Source organism: Hyperolius riggenbachi, chromosome 1 (assembly GCF_040937935.1).
Source record: "Hyperolius riggenbachi isolate aHypRig1 chromosome 1, aHypRig1.pri, whole genome shotgun sequence".
Lineage (NCBI taxonomy): Eukaryota > Metazoa > Chordata > Amphibia > Anura > Hyperoliidae > Hyperolius > Hyperolius riggenbachi.
Window position 1 is genome coordinate 5,524,528 of NC_090646.1, and position 16,126 is coordinate 5,540,653.

Consider the following 16,126-nt stretch of genomic DNA (forward strand, 5'->3'; position numbering starts at 1 on the left):
CACATCTAAAAACCCACCCCCTTTTTGGTTAGACCCGCCTGGTATTAGGCTCGAATCCTCTGCAAGCCTCTATATCAGCGCTTACCCGTGGGGGACAAGAGGACAACAGAGGAAATATTGCACTATTGATATTACATCAAAAACACAGGCTTCCAAACTTCAAACAAATAAAATCAATAATAAACACAATAATATAGCAGCAAAACGTTATATTGCAACAAACCCCCCCACATGGATCTCATCCTATGGATTATACTGAAGGAAAAGAGGTGTACAGCGCTAAGCCAATTTGTGGCAGAACACCACACACCAATCAATAGAAAACATACAGCTCCATAAATGAAGACACCCCCCTATATATAATCACGGATTTATATACTCCAAAAACCCCATAAAACACGCAAAAGACGCGAAAAAAGCGTCGAGAAAACATTAAAGCGGTAAAAACACGTGAAAAACGTGAAAAAAACGTCGGTAAAACGCCAAAGCGGTCAGACCAAATAAGGTCAAAACCTACTTATTTGATTCTACACGATTATACACGGTCGGATGAAGATCCACAAGAGTGAAATGTTAAAAAATAAATAAAGCAACATCAGCTATTAGAAATAAAACAATTAATGTCCAACTCAACATTAAGACCAATTGGACTGGACGTATCCAAATCGAAAATCCACTTGGTCTCTTTTTTTGACAACTCTCGGACCCTATTGCACCCCCTCCAGTTAGGTGTGAGTTTTTCAACTGCGCAAAAATGCATTGCCTTTGGATTACACTGATGTTTAAGTTTAAAGTGGAGAGACACACTATGTTGCTCAAACCCTTTCCTTATATTTGTAATATGCTCACCGATTCTTTCTTTTAGTGATCTGGTGGTGCGGCCCACATATTGTAGGCCGCAATCACACCAGATCACATATACCACAAACGCCGTAGCGCAAGTCACAAATTGCCTGATCTTGAACACACCACCATTTGCTGTTGATATAATTTCATTGGTTTTGTGGGCAATAGCCTCTCTACAACACTTACAGCCCCTACACGGAAAAAATCCAGATGTTTGCCATCCTATTACATTTTTCTGTTCTGGGGGGTCTACACAACTTGGAGCAATCCTATTTTTTAGAGTGGGAGCTCGACGATAGATAAAGCTAGGATTATTAGGTAGAATATTCTTCAGTACATAGTCACTCTGCAATATATTCCAGTGTCTTCGAAAAATCCTCTCGACTGATTTATAATCGGCCGAAAAATCACTTAAAAAGGAAAAGGCCTTATTATCATCTCTTGGCTCCTCCCCCTTTGGTTGCAGTAGAATCATTCTATCCTTCTCTCCAACCCCTTTTTGAACTTCTTCTAACCAAGTTTCACTATACCCCTTCTCTATAAACTTAACTTTCAAGCCATCTGACTGCTCATAATAATCTTGTAGGCTTGAACAGTTCCTGCGGACTCTCGTAAATTGTCCTTTTGGGACACCTCCCAACCACTGTGGGTGGTGACAGCTTGTTACATCAATATACGCATTGCGGTCCGTAGATTTAAAAAAACATTTGGTGGAGAAACCCTCTCCTTCTCTCGTGATCGTAAGATCTAAAAAATGTATGGATTCAGTACTACATTCTGCTGTAAGTTGAATGTTTTCCTTTATACTATTAATCTCAGCAATAAAGTTTCCAAAACTTACCTCATCACCCCTCCAGAAAATCAGCAGGTCATCGATGTATCTTTTCCAGAACACCAACCTAGACCCCCCCCTTCTAATCGCCTCCTCTTCCCATAGGGCCATATAAATATTTGCCAAACTTGGCGCATAAGATGCCCCCATCGCACAACCGTATATCTGTCTGAAGAACTGATATTTATGCCAAAAATAATTACGTTTTAAAGAAAAATCTAGTAAAGATAAAATAAACTCCATCTGAACACCGCGCATCTCACCAAACCGGTGTAAACACGATCTGACCGCTTCAATACCATCCTCGTGGGGTATATTAGTATAAAGCGACCCCACATCTGCCGTCGCCAACAAAATACTACCCTCTATCTTCAGTTCTTCCAACAATTGTACGGTATGCTTGGTATCCAATAGCACATGAGGTAAACGAGGAACCAATGGCTGAAGATAACTGTCTATGAACTGACCCACTCTATGGGTGATAGAGCCCACCCCACTGAGAATAGGTCTACCCGGAGGATTATTAGGGTTCTTATGGACCTTGGGGAGCTGATACATAATAGGTATTCTTGGAGCTGATGGCACCAAGAAATCACTGGTTTTCTTATCAAGTAATCCCATCATCAATCCCTCATCCAACATGAGGGCCAATTCTCGTTTGTACTTTAAGGTGGGATCACCTGACAATTTCTCATATGTACTTTCATCGTAGATTAATCTATCCAATTCTTCAAAATATTGATCTTTACGTAATACTACTACTCCCCCCCCTTTGTCTGCAGAACGCACGACTAAGTTTTTTTCCTTTAGAATACTGTTAATGGCTTGTTCATCCGATTTTCTCGATTTAATATTCAATTTCTTTAGGTCATAAATTACCCGATCTTTAAAATTTTCCACTGCGTTCAAAGCTGAATTATCTTGTGGGTTAAAAGTTGATGCATTCCTAAAAATTACACTACTGGTAGACCCAATATTGTTTGCTCTATTCGTGGGACCCTCATTCTGAGCAAAATATTTCTTGATGTTCAACTTCCGTGTATAACGGTGAACATCAATAAAAGCATTGAATTTGCTCAGATGATTTCTAGGAGCATATTTCAACCCACGATCTAGCAACTTTATTTCACATTTTTCCAGGGGGACTCCACTCAAATTAAAAATACCAGTTCCTATTACTGCCTTCTTCTTTTGTTCCCTTCTACCTGCTCTCCTCCCCCTTCTGCACCTCTTTTTCTCGGTGTGTTTGGATGCCCCCCCAGGTATTCTCCCTCCTCCCAACCTTCTCTCCAATACCGGGGGCGTGGGGCTAAAAAATGGGGTTGTCCAAAATTCCTGTCATCAACTAACGGTTGGTATCTGTTCTGAGTATGAACGGGATACTGGTGGTAGGGTTGTGGATCCTGTCTTCTATTCCAATGGGACCCCCTGTTATTCTGATACCCACCTCCCCTCCCCCTATATGATCCAGGGTTAGTTTGATCCCCACTTCCCACCGGCTGTTCCTGAGATCTAAGTATCTTCCCTTTGGGTTGTGTTACTTGTACTGGGACATTAGATACTACAGTGTTAGATTGGGCCCCTGCTGAATTCTCTACTTGCTGATCTCCATTTTTTCTCGCTTTGTCGGCTAGTCTTTTTTGTACAATAGGTTGCCATTTATAAGCCATTTTCTTCTTATGGGCCTCACTATCCCTTGCAAACTTTCTTTGCTTATCCGCTATGATATTCTTCTCACTAACTGCAAGAACCTCTTGGATCTTTTTAGTTCGCGCCACATATTGTTCAGTATTCTTATATGGTTCAGTTTTTATTCTAATATTCTCAATTTCCGTACCTAACCTTTCAATTCTTCCTGTTTTCCTTTTAATTAGAAGCTCAATCAGACCCAATCCGCTTTTATCAAAATATTCCTCCCACTCTTTAGAGTTTTCCTCTGTATCTTCCCCATCATCAGGGGTAATATCCCACCTGATTTTTTTGGGGATAATTCCTTCCTTGTGATATTTTTTAAGTGTTGCAATATCCCACCACGTTTGCTGCTCTTTAACCATTACATTCTGGAGGGATTTAAAATCACTATCCAAATCAATTACACCTGGCGCTGTATCTTTAAACAGCTCATCTAAATCATGCAATCTTCTGTTCCTACTTTCAAATAGATCCATAGCTGCAAACAATTTTTTACAGAAAAATGACAAAACTTGAATAGAGATAAAGCTGCGCTAATGGAAAAAACAAATTAGCACGTGGAGCGCACTAAAATAAACAATACTGTAAATTGTCCAATCACAAATCCAAAAACTTTCTAATGCGCTCTATAGCTGATAGCAATAAGAGTTCAGTTCACATAAGTCACCATCCAGCAGCTTAAATCCGTCCAGCTGAATGTCCCAGGAAGTCACTGAGTCTCCTCATTGGCCAGCCAACACGTCATGAAAAAATGAAAGAGAAACATACATAGCGTAATCCAATTGATGCAACGGTTTTTCCCTTCACCACTCCAGAGTGATAAAACACACCACCTTGTGCTGGAACACACTCCCCCCGATGTGCCCGCACTCACCCTGTCAACCTCCAATCGAACCGGAGGTATGGATATAAAGCATGTACAGGGGAAGGCAGGGGCGGCAGAGATCAATCCGGCAGGTACGCAGTCTAAAAAACTTAAGAATGCGCCATATAGTGTAAAAACATTTAATACCACAAAAGTAAAAACCAGTTACACTCACAAGCGTAGAAGATCAAAGCGCATTGTATCATGTATAATGGCAGTCCCGGGTAGCCGCTCACATAGACGCTTCTGCTTCAGACCCTCACGTCCTGCAGTTTCCTGGATCCTTTGGTCATGTGACACAGCTCCGCCCTATGCATTTCGTCACATAGAGTGACTCATCAGGGGCATGTGTCACAGAAGGGGCATGTGTCCTGTTACCCCCTAACCTATTTGTTCATTTGTCAATCAATAGCACAGGTTACAGGTCACATGAAAGGTGGGACAAGTTCTGACATGATTTATTGTGATCTCATTTTCTCTACATCACAAAAATCTGGCACTTTAGCAGAGCTGTGTACACTTTCCATATCCGAAGTACATCATATCTCTGCTTGATTGTACACACATGTGATTGACATATAATTATTTCACTTCAGGAATAGTTCTTTAGAGTTCATTTCAGGCTTTATGAGAATAATGTATATTTTGGGGAGGAATATGCAGCATAACAACCCAGCACTGGAGGCCAGTATGGCAAATACCTCCACAGCCACCATGTACTTCCCTCTGGTGCTCACATAGGCCGGGATCATGGCAATCCAGACACTGCAGAACACCAGCATGCTGAACGTGATGTACTTGGCCTCATTAAAGCTGTCCGGTAATGTCCTCACCATGAAAGCCAGAACTAAGCTCACACCGGCCAGAAGCCCCATATAACCCAACACAGAGTAGAAGCCAATCACTGAGCCCTCATTACACTGGATGATGATTATCCCAGGAGAAGAGGACATGTCATTCTCTTGGTAGGGAGGAGACACTGACAGCCAGATAATACAAATCAGAACTTGGACAGAGGAGCAGGTTGTTACAACATAATTAGATAATTTACTCCCCATCCACTTTCTCCAGTAACATCCAGGCTTGGTGGCTTTGAAAGCAATGCAGACAGTGATAGTCTTGGCCAGGACAGAGGAGACAGCGATGGTGAAGAAGGTCCCAAATGCCACCTGTCTCAGCATGCAGGTAATGTCCACAGGACATCCCAGGAACAAGAAGACACACAGGAAGCTCAGCAAGATGGAGGTCAGGAGGATGAAGCTCACAGTCCGGTTATTGGCTTTCACAACTGGAGTGTCCCAAAATGAAATAAACACTTTCAACGTAATAACAGTAATGATACAGCTTGTGAGAGAAAAGACTGAACAGATGAGAGCCAAAGTGTCCTCATGTGACAGGTACTCAAGTGTTTTTGGAATACATGTTACTTTCTTCTCATTTGGCCATTCTGTGTCCGGACATCTGTGACAATTATCACTGTCTGTGGGAAGATAAAGTGAGACATGAAATACAAAGATGTACTCATGATGTGGTGATTGTGGATATTAAACATTTGTTACAGATTACCCAGAAGGCTGATGGTGACACAGAACCACGAGGACAGTATAGGGGCTAAAAGAGACCAGAAAACACTCATACTAAAAAGCAATGCTGGGTATAATTCCCCTTCTTAAAACAAAAGCTATTTGGAATAATCCAGCCTTAGGAGAGCTATTGTGCCCCTGGCTTCAGGGGCAGACAGAGAGGATTTGCATATTCAGAAGCAATGCATCATGGGAAACCACAATTGTTCACCTAAAGCTAAATTACCTCAAATAGCTTCTGTTTTAAGAGGGCAACTTATACTAAACATTTATCATGAGAGAACGGGTTCCAACTTTTATTTTCCATATTTTTGGAAGCAGACTGAAAGGATATGTAGGTATATATGTATGTATATATATATATAGTAGTAGTATATAGTATAGTATATAGATCAATTTCATATACAAGCATACATGTATCTGATCAATGTGATATTAATGTGTCTATAGAAGAATCAGCCATCTGAATCTGAATTATGCATGTGTCATTTAATATAAGCTTTTCTGTAAGAGAAACATTTCAGAAATACAGTAATGTAATTAATTCCTGTAAATTAGGGTATAGTTATACAATAACATGTATCATAATGTATTCATATGTATTGTGTACAAATTGACACATATGTGTGTAAATTGAGAGATTGTATTGAGTACATGTTTGTGATATGTATGGTAGAAAGGTGATACCCGCAGGGACGTAAAAATAGGGGGTACAGAGGTAGTGGCCACACCGAGGCCTTTGGTCCACAAGGGCCCCGAAGGGTCCACCCTCTATCACAGTATTAACTCTCTATTGGTCCTGTAGTGGTAATAATCACTTCTATAGTCTTTGAATAGTAGCAATCCTTAACACACTGTTTCCAATCCCCGTCTTGTATCTCTGACACTGTAGTTGTCTTTGACAATTTTTGGCGCGCTGTATCAATTGCTATGTATAGAGTTCTTGGGGGGGCCCTAATGTAAAACCTACACCAGGGCCCGCAGCTCCTTAGTTACGTCACTGTGCACCCGTGAAAGTATGTGTTGAAACTTTGGGTATATCTGCCTCATAAAATAGCTTTTCTTCTTTCTTATAAGGAGATTACTTCTTTAAATTATTTATTTATTCTCAAGTAGTTAATTAGACAGATACACACTCCTATGGGTAATGATTTTTAGATAAATGCAGATGTAATTTTGAAATAGTTAGAAATAAAAGTATCGAGATATGTCCGGTTCTTTGACAAGGGATTCATTTTTTATTGGTGTTTCCGGGTGGCTGCGTGAGACACCTGCTTGTGGGTTTTTTCTTCTGCCAGCAAGAGAAATGAGGAACTAATTACTTTGTCGTTTCTTTCTTGCAGAAGGGGAAAAAATGCATTTAAAACCCTTTCTGAATATACAGTATATCTGTATACATGTATGCATACATATGTATACATGTATATAGGAGTAGAAAGGAATTTTATGAGTTATATTATTGGACTATTTAGAACAGTGAATAATTTATATATATATATATATATATTCCTTTTGGAATATTTTAAAATGTAACTTTAAATGTCATATTTATCTACACAACATCTTAGGTTTTTTCTTAGTTAGATGTTAGACATAGCAGTCATTATTTTCTCCTGAAACTTAGTATCCTTCAATCAGATTAGATTAATTCACTGATACCAACTGTCACCCAGGTCTATATGTATGTGAACGAAGTTTCCCATATTCCAGAATAGATTTTTGGAATTTTTATATCGTGTCCAAATGAGGTTCTGATATTTTTTCATAGGTAGTATAGTGAAATCATATATCATAGTTTGGGGTCAATTTGGAAGGGAGCCGGTTGACTTGTCTGTGTTTTTTTTGGGTGAGGAAACTGGAGTGCCTGGGGGAAACCCATGCAGACACGGGAAGAACATGCGGACTCCTTGCAGATGTTGACCAGGCAGAGATTTGAGTAACATTGCAAGGCGAGAGTACTGGCTGCTACACCACCGTGTTACCTTAGTTTTTTTGTGTAAAGTGAATTGAGTTTTTAGTACAACCATAATTCCCTTAGGCTAAGGTGGATTAATTGAGTAATGGCATTTGTCACCCAGACTTATACAAGTGAGTAGAGTTAAATCATTTCCCCATGGCATGGTAGTTTGCCATAAGTTTGTTAGAATAATGTTCATATTTGAACAGAATTTATATAGCTTGTAACTTTGAAGCAAATAGATTCAAATGATTTACTCAATAGTTCTCCATGGATAAGTTCCTTCTTGAATATTGTATCATAGTTGGTAGGCTGTATTTTTTATATAAATCGCAGCAGAGAAGGCATTTAATGTTGTTTGCAACTCATTTGAAATGTTACTAGCTCTTGTAACTAAGTTGTGTCTGATTTAATTCTTCACTGGCCTGGTCAACCAGTTGAAGAAATTTTCTCAGCCTCTTCGCCACCTAGAGGTTGATAAGAAAACTGCTCCTCCTCCAAGCCACACTGATAAAGCACAGTTATTGTAACTTCAATATTTCTAAATGCCATGCAATTATTGGAAAAAAAATAATGCATCGTATACTGTCTGTACTTATATTTTAGTGGATATTGTGAAACTGTGACAGCCATATTCATTTGGGAAGATTTATGGAAAACATTGAGGACATATTAAATAGTCAGGACAGGTATACAGTTTTAGGTCAATTAAGATCACATGTGTAGTTCTGGGTCACACTTGCTGTTTATTTCATATCGCCCTTTAGATTATGGGAATTCTTTTCCAATAGTGGGGGTTTTTGACCTTAATAACCCCTCTTCCTGTTAATAAATCCATCTCCTTTAAATTAATATCTCCTCTCCGGGTGACACAACATCTTTGTGTGTATGTAATTAATGACATATATTAGCAGAGAGTTGTTTAAGGCTCTGACTCTAAGTCACTCGTGGTTTTAGTGAGAATATATGGTTTTTTGTAAGCCCAAAATCCTTGCACTCAGCATAGGAAAATAAGTACATTTTTTCATCCTTAAGAAAATAGTTTATTTTAGTTTGCTTGAACTTTTTGACGAACTGCAGAATCATTTGATGTTGGTATGACAATTATTTTATGGATTTTTCACTGTTCTGAAGACTCCAGAGAGAAAAAATACACTGTTTAATTGTATAGTGTACTGATTAGAAGCTTTACCTCTGACAGGATTTTAATTTCAGTTCTGTAGTTCAGTGTCTGTTTAGTAAGGAGGCCTCAGCCTAGTCTCTCTAGTGCTGTTCTTTGTATGTGTGCCTATAGAAGTGTGTCTACCTTAAGCGCACTATGGGGAAAAGGACATTATAGATGTTCTTTGTATGTCTGTAGCTTTAAATCTGAAAGGGGACCCAACCCTATTACAGGGAGACAGTGCTGGCCACTGTCCCGCCGTACTGTGACCCTGGTCATATTATGCCATATAGCCTTTTACTAACTCTGACAAGGCATTAAAATAACTTTAATGTATGGTGAAATGGGGGAAAGGAGGAATATGGAACGGTCATGTTAGTTTGTTGTCTATACACATGTCCAGCCCTGCCCAGGCCTAGTGATCTGTGTCATGTCATTTCATGTAGTGGTGTAGTAAGAAGGGGTAGTGAGGTAGATATTGCACTAGGGCCACCTAAGTTCTTTAAATACATTGATTGTGGAAGGTATGATGGAATGAGAGTGTGACTGGTAATGGAAGAATGAAAAATGGGAATTCATTATGGTGTAAAAATTAATTGGGAATTTATCCTCTCTGCCATGTATGGAGTCACATACTCGCACGGGTACAGCGACACGACGTCATGCGAACGGGGTATTGCGAGAAATCCGTTAGGATCATAGAAAGATCCGCTAAGTATGTTTTGAAGTTCATGGTGGAGAGTATGAATCATATTAGTATTACAAGTACTAGGAAAAATAAATGACTTATTGGATTTTTGGGAAAAATATGATACTCGCACATTTTTCTTTATTCTTTCAGAAACAACTTGCCAGACATCTATCCTGAGGAGGACAAGAGTTGACTGCCTGACCAGAGTCCATCCGGAGGTAATCCATCCAGTGGGAGTCTGACCAGAGGCTATCCTGAGGCTATCTTTACAGAAGGATTTTCTACTGGATCCACTGTATCTGGTGAAATAGTTCAACTAAGTCCTGAATCCCAAGAAAAAAGAGACTATTCATCAGGTGGACAGTAACGCGTGCTCTGATAAAAGTTTCAAGGTTGCTTGTGTCATCTGTTGAAGAATGGAACAAGATCTGGATCTCAGACCCAGGAAGATTGTATGGATTGTGGGACATTCTTATGTGTATTGGGCTCGTAAGAAAGCTATTAATAGTAGCTATGGGGAAAACCTTGGTTTATCTAAAAATAACTTCTATTGGTTCAGTACTAGAGGGGTGGGCTACGATATTAAGGATATTCTAGATGGAGAGTTAGTTGGAAGTCACATTATGGGTTAATGCTTTCTGAATAGTAAAAAGCCTTTATTCTTGCTATATCATTCTTTAAGTAAAGATTAGGATTAGGTTTTTTTTTTGTAAGTTACATAATGGGTTGATATGTAATGAGCTGATAATTTTTTTTATCTCAATTACTAAATAAGGCCAAGTGCTGATTATCCAGGGATTTTTTCTGATTGCCATTTTGGAGTCGGGAAGGAATTTTTCCCTTTCTGGGGCTAATTACACTATGCCCTATAAGGGTTTTTCGCCTTCCTCTGGATCAGCAGTGAAATGGGCCGGTGTGGTGCTTTGTTTTGGTTAAACTTTATGTACACACATCTTTCTTCAACCCAGATAACTATAAAATTGTATATTTATCAGACGGTAAAATATATATATATATATATATATATACGCATATGTGTTACTACACATATAATTCAGCAGGCCTGATCTCAGTGGGCAATTTTCAGGGAACAAGTCTCCTATTTTCTGATACTTTGGTCTTCAGTAGATTCAATCTGGCCATAATTGTTTTGTGAAGGGTCCATGTTGCTATTGTGTTGTGTCCTATCCTGATTGTGAATATAGTTGGTGAGTGTCCATATGTGTGATTAGCAGAGTCCTTCTAGTATGGTTAAATCTGAAGGTAGCCATCATTACAGTTGTCCTGTTAGTCCTGACCTAGAAAGAGTATCTTTGGCAGCGGTTGCTATTAGTTACATCTTTTTCTGCTTTGATTTGTAGTGTGTCTGTATAGATATTTACCATTACTGTGGTAAAAAGTCAATTAGCTAACATTCCCTTCCCTTACTAAATCAGAGTTTGTTTATCTGTTTGTCTGAGCAAGCATAACAGGCTTTGGTCAGTATGATTGGTGTGATGGACTACAATTTCACAGCACCACAGTTGCCTTGAGCAACCAGATTGGTATATTTAATATGGGATAATTGGAAGGCCAGAGATGTTGATGGTCTCATACAGCCTTGTTCCCTAGCCTTCTGCTGTGATCTGTGTATTCCCTTTCACAAATATGACCTGTACCTGAGGCCTGTAGCTACGTTTTGACTTGCTTAGTGAGTTCTGGCAGTACTCCTGTATTTTCTGATCTCAGCCTCTGTACTCTGGGCATTAAGACCTGAGTATGATTGTAGTTGGGTTGGTGTCCACCCCCTGGGTTAACAGGAGTGTGTGACTTAGAGTAAAGGATACAGAGATAGCTTGGAGTACAATGGCTGATGGAAGGTGAGAAGTTTGCCATGCCTCACAAACGGTTTGTGAACTAAATTGTAGAGTCAAGACCACCCTCTCCCAAATATAGCCACCTTATGCATGAGTTAGTTGCTACCATAAGGGTTTCTGACCTTGGCCTACCTAAGGCCTAGTATTTAGAAAAGTCCTTTTCCAGAAAAGAGCAGATGGAAGTTTCTCTTGGAGTAAGTGCTGAGATAAGAAAGCTTCTTATATTGATCTAAGAGAAATATCCCTGCTGCAGGCTAAGTTATACACATGAGTGTACCCTCACTTGTAGTCCGCATAAGATCTTTACTAGATCACATCAGGAAAGAGAAATGTTCTTAGTTCTGATCTGCATCAGGAAAAATAATTATTGGTTTTTTTCCTGAATAATTTCTGATTTGGTTCTTTTCTGATTTTTCTGATGTGTTTGACCATTAGATTGGCCAACAGTATTTAATTGGTTGTTTAAGGTTACAGGTTGGTTAATCATTTTCTTTGGTAGGAGTACTTTACCAAATAGCTATTCGTGTTTTGACCATTAGGAGGCTTCGACCAAAATTTTTGCCCACTATGATGCTAGCTCTGCCTGCTTTAGGTATTGGCTTTAGTATGGTCATCTTCTTCCTTTGGAAGAAATGACCAAAGGGGGGACTGAAAGGATATGTAGGTATATATGTATATATATATATATATATATATATATATATATATATATATATATATATATATATATATAGTAGTATATAGTATAGTATATAGATCAATTTCATATACAAGCATACATGTATCTGATCAATGTGATATTAATGTGTCTATAGAAGAATCAGCCACCCACACACATCTGTGCAGGAAGAGCTGGCTGCATGGAACAGAGAATAGCCAAATTCTTCTTGCTGGGCAAAACCCCTAAGTGCCCCAAATGGGGACACCTGGAAAGTCATAAATAACATGTTTTCCCCGTGATCATTGAACTGTGTTAATTCTCGTAAATCACATGACTTTCTGTAATTATGGTGACATATGATGATATACTGCGCATGAGCAAAACCCTGTATTGAGTAGGATATAAGGAAAGCAGCTGAAGTAAAAAGCTAGCATAATTTGTGCTCACATCTCCTGTGTCTGTGTGTTCTGTTAACCATTTTATGTCCTGGCGCCAGGAAGTGAAGTAGTCTAAAGCATCTGATATCTGACATGAACTTAAATAGATACGACTCCTTTCACAGACAAGAATCAGTATTTTCACAAACAGAAAGGGCATTAAGTAGAACAGCGAGGAGAATGCCAGCGCATACCACTAAGGCTGCATCTGAAATGACCCCAGCTCAGTGTGTAGCACCTATATAGACTTTCTGCACACTTCGCATTCAATTCAGATGCAAATCATATGCAAATCTGCTACTACTTATCATGCAAACAGAAAACTCAGGAGGAGGGGCTGGGTGCAGCTAACCTGACAGTTACTTTGCATGCAAACCATATTGGAAGCTAAAGTTCCTCCTAGTTTAATAAATGTTAGCACTTGTTTTGGATGCAGGGCATGCATTTTTCAGTCTGGCAGAGGCGGTGTATGCCTGTGCGATTAACCATTCAATTGCAACATGTGTTTAGGGATGCGCAGCCTTTTCCTCCAACCTTTCCTTAAGAAAGTACATTAACATTACCAAAATCTATTGGATGTAATGGTGTATTTGTAATGCATTTTTTTTGTCAAAACTGGAATGTCACCAAATTATAGATATTTTTTTGTGAAAATTAGGGCTCAGAGGACACATTTGTTTTACTGAAAAGTGGCGGGCAGAATAATGTGAGATCAGTGGCGAGATCAATGATGACTTTAACCAGCCACCATCCAAGTGAGAAAGACATGGAAATATGGTCAACATGTTTTCATAGAAAATTGCCAGATTATGGAATGTAAGGGCAGTTCTGCACAACATTCCTCATTGTCAGGAAACATTATTTCATCTCCAAAGAGATTTCATAGAATTGGGCTACTCAATCCCTCGAAGGCACAGTGTTTGGCCAAGAGATGGAGGATTTTTGTAAACCTTGTTGCTATGGTGTGCTGAAGTTTTAGTGCACAATATTGCCGCGCTCATGGCTAAGAGTGGACGCTCGGCTATGAAATAGCCAACCGTTCATTGAAAATTGATGATCATGTGGAGTGAGGCTTGCAGCTGACTGAGATGACCACCTAGTCCCGGAGCTCTACACTGATGAGCATCTTCCCCACGGGATTAGAGCAACATAAGCTGCGTACCCACCTTACCATTTTACCAATGATTTTTCTGACAATTGGCGATTGAGTGATGAGCAGTCATTTACGCGATTTTGCAATCAGTGGGTGAAGGGCAGGAAAGGGTGTGTCGGGGGCGGTGCTATGTATATGACCCTGTCTGGCAGGGAGTACATCAGTGGGTGAAGGGCAGTGAAAGGTGTGTGGGGGGCGGTGCTATGTATATGGCCCTGTCTGGCAGGGAGTACATCAGTGGGTGAAGGGCAGTGAAAGGTGTGTGGGGGGCGGTGCTATGTATATGACCCTGTCTGGCAGGGAGTACATCAGTGGGTGAAGGGCAGTGAAAGGTGTGTGGGGGGCGGTGCTATGTATATGGCCCTGTCTGGCAGGGTGTACATCAGTGGGTGAAGGGCAGTGAAAGGTGTGTGGGGGGCGGTGCTATGTATATGACCCTGTCTGGCAGGGAGTACATCAGTGGGTGTAGGGCAGGGAAGAGTGTGGGGGGGGTGCTATGTATATGACCCTGTCTGGCAGGGAGTACATCTGTGGGAGAAGGGCAGTGAAAGGTGTGGGGGGGGCGGTGCTATATATATGACCCTGTCTGGCAGGGAGTACATCAGTGGGTGAAGGGCAGTAAAAGGTGTGTGGGGGGCGGTGCTATATATATGACTCTGTCTGGCAGGGAGTACATCAGTGGGTGAAGAGCAGGGAAGGATGTGTGGGGGGGGGTCCTATGTATATGACCCTGTCTGGCAGGGAGTACATCAGTGGGTGAAGGGCAGGGAAGGGTGTGGGGGGCGGTGCTATGTATATGACCCTGTCTGGCAGGGAGTACATCAGTGGGTGAAGGGCAGTAAAAGGTGTGTGGGGGGCGGTGCTATGTATATGACCCTGTCTGGCAGGGAGTACATCAGTGAATGAAGGGCAGTGAAAGGTGTGTGGGGGGCGGTGCTATGTATATGACCCTGTCTGGCAGGGAGTACATCTGTGGGTGAAGGGCAGGGAAGGGTGTGTGGGGGGCGGTCCTATGTATATGACCCTGTCTGGCAGGGAGTACATCAGTGGGTGAAGGGCAGTAAAAGGTGTGTGGGGGGCGGTGCTATGTATATGACCCTGTCTGGCAGGGAGTACATCAGTGGATGAAGGGCAGTGAAAGGTGTGTGGGGGGCAGTGCTATGTATATGACCCTGTCTTGCAGGGAGTACATCTGTGGGTGAAGGGCAGGGAAGGGTGTGTGGGGGGCGGTCCTATGTATATGACCCTGTCTGGCAGGGAGTACATCAGTGGGTGAAGGGCAGTGAAAGGTGTGTGGGGGGCGGTGCTATGTATATGACCCTGTCTGGCAGGGAGTACATCAGTGAATGAAGGGCAGTGAAAGGTGTGTGGGGGGCAGTGCTATGTATATGACCCTGTCTTGCAGGGAGTACATCTGTGGGTGAAGGGCAGGGAAGGGTGTGTGGGGGGCGGTCCTATGTATATGACCCTGTCTGGCAGGGAGTACATCAGTTGGTGAAGGGCAGTGAAAGGTGTGGGGGGGCGGTGCTATCAATATGACCCTGTCTGGCAGAGAGTACATCAGTGGGTGAAGGGCATGTGATCGGTGTGCGTGGGGGGCGGTGCTATGTATATGACCCTCTCAGCGCACTCTGCCGCAATGTCATATAAATAGATTTTTTTGGCATTGTGGTGCAATGCAAAGGGGCGGAGAATCCCACCACAACACTCACAACAAGTAGTAAACCGGTCAGAATTTACAATACTGACAAAAACATAATGACGCAATTACAGCTGATTATACACCGCAATAAACAAAAAATGTCACACACACAAAAAAGAAACAAAACAATTATATAGCTTTGTAACTTTGAGTACCCGTCATGTTGGATATCTCTCCCTCTGAGCAGGGGACACATTCATAGCAGCAGACAGGGTATTTATTGACCATAACTTTCCTGTATCCGGGGGGACAACGTTCTGAGCAGCGAGACTGCGGGGCCTACATAGGAAAAAAAAAGAAAGAAAAAATGAAAATTATCTCTTTTTGGAAAATTCTGTACAAATTGTTTTTAGGGTTTGCTCATCAATGCTGCCTGAAGAAGTGATGGATGAGGAGGCGGTTTACAAAATAACCTAACCCTGATTTGTATGTTTAAAACTAGTGATGATCCTAATCTGCTAATGACAATTATGCAACATTTTGCATCATTTTTTGCATTTATGGCCAAATGTATTTACGATTTGGACATTAACCATTTCAGCCGGCAGGGATTTTTCACCTTATGCAACAGTGCAATTTTCACCTCCCATTTATTCGCTAATAACTTTATCACTAATTATCACAATGAATTGATCTATATCTTGTTTTTCTCCACCACTAATTAAGCTTTCTTTGGGTAGTACATTTTG

At 40.9% G+C, this 16,126-nt stretch overlaps 1 protein-coding gene across 1 annotated transcript in view; it reads right to left on the minus strand.

Moving 5' to 3' along the window:
* Positions 1-4,822: 4,822 nt before the first annotated feature.
* Positions 4,823-16,126, minus strand: part of LOC137532707 (vomeronasal type-2 receptor 26-like) — a 64,120-nt gene continuing 52,816 nt past the window's right edge. Inside the window, exons 4-5 of the mRNA XM_068253541.1 lie at positions 15,593-15,716; positions 4,823-5,715 (exon numbers count right to left, since the gene is read on the minus strand). Of these exons, the coding sequence (XP_068109642.1) occupies positions 4,823-5,715; positions 15,593-15,716 (1,017 nt within the window). The remainder of the gene's footprint in view (positions 5,716-15,592; positions 15,717-16,126) is intronic.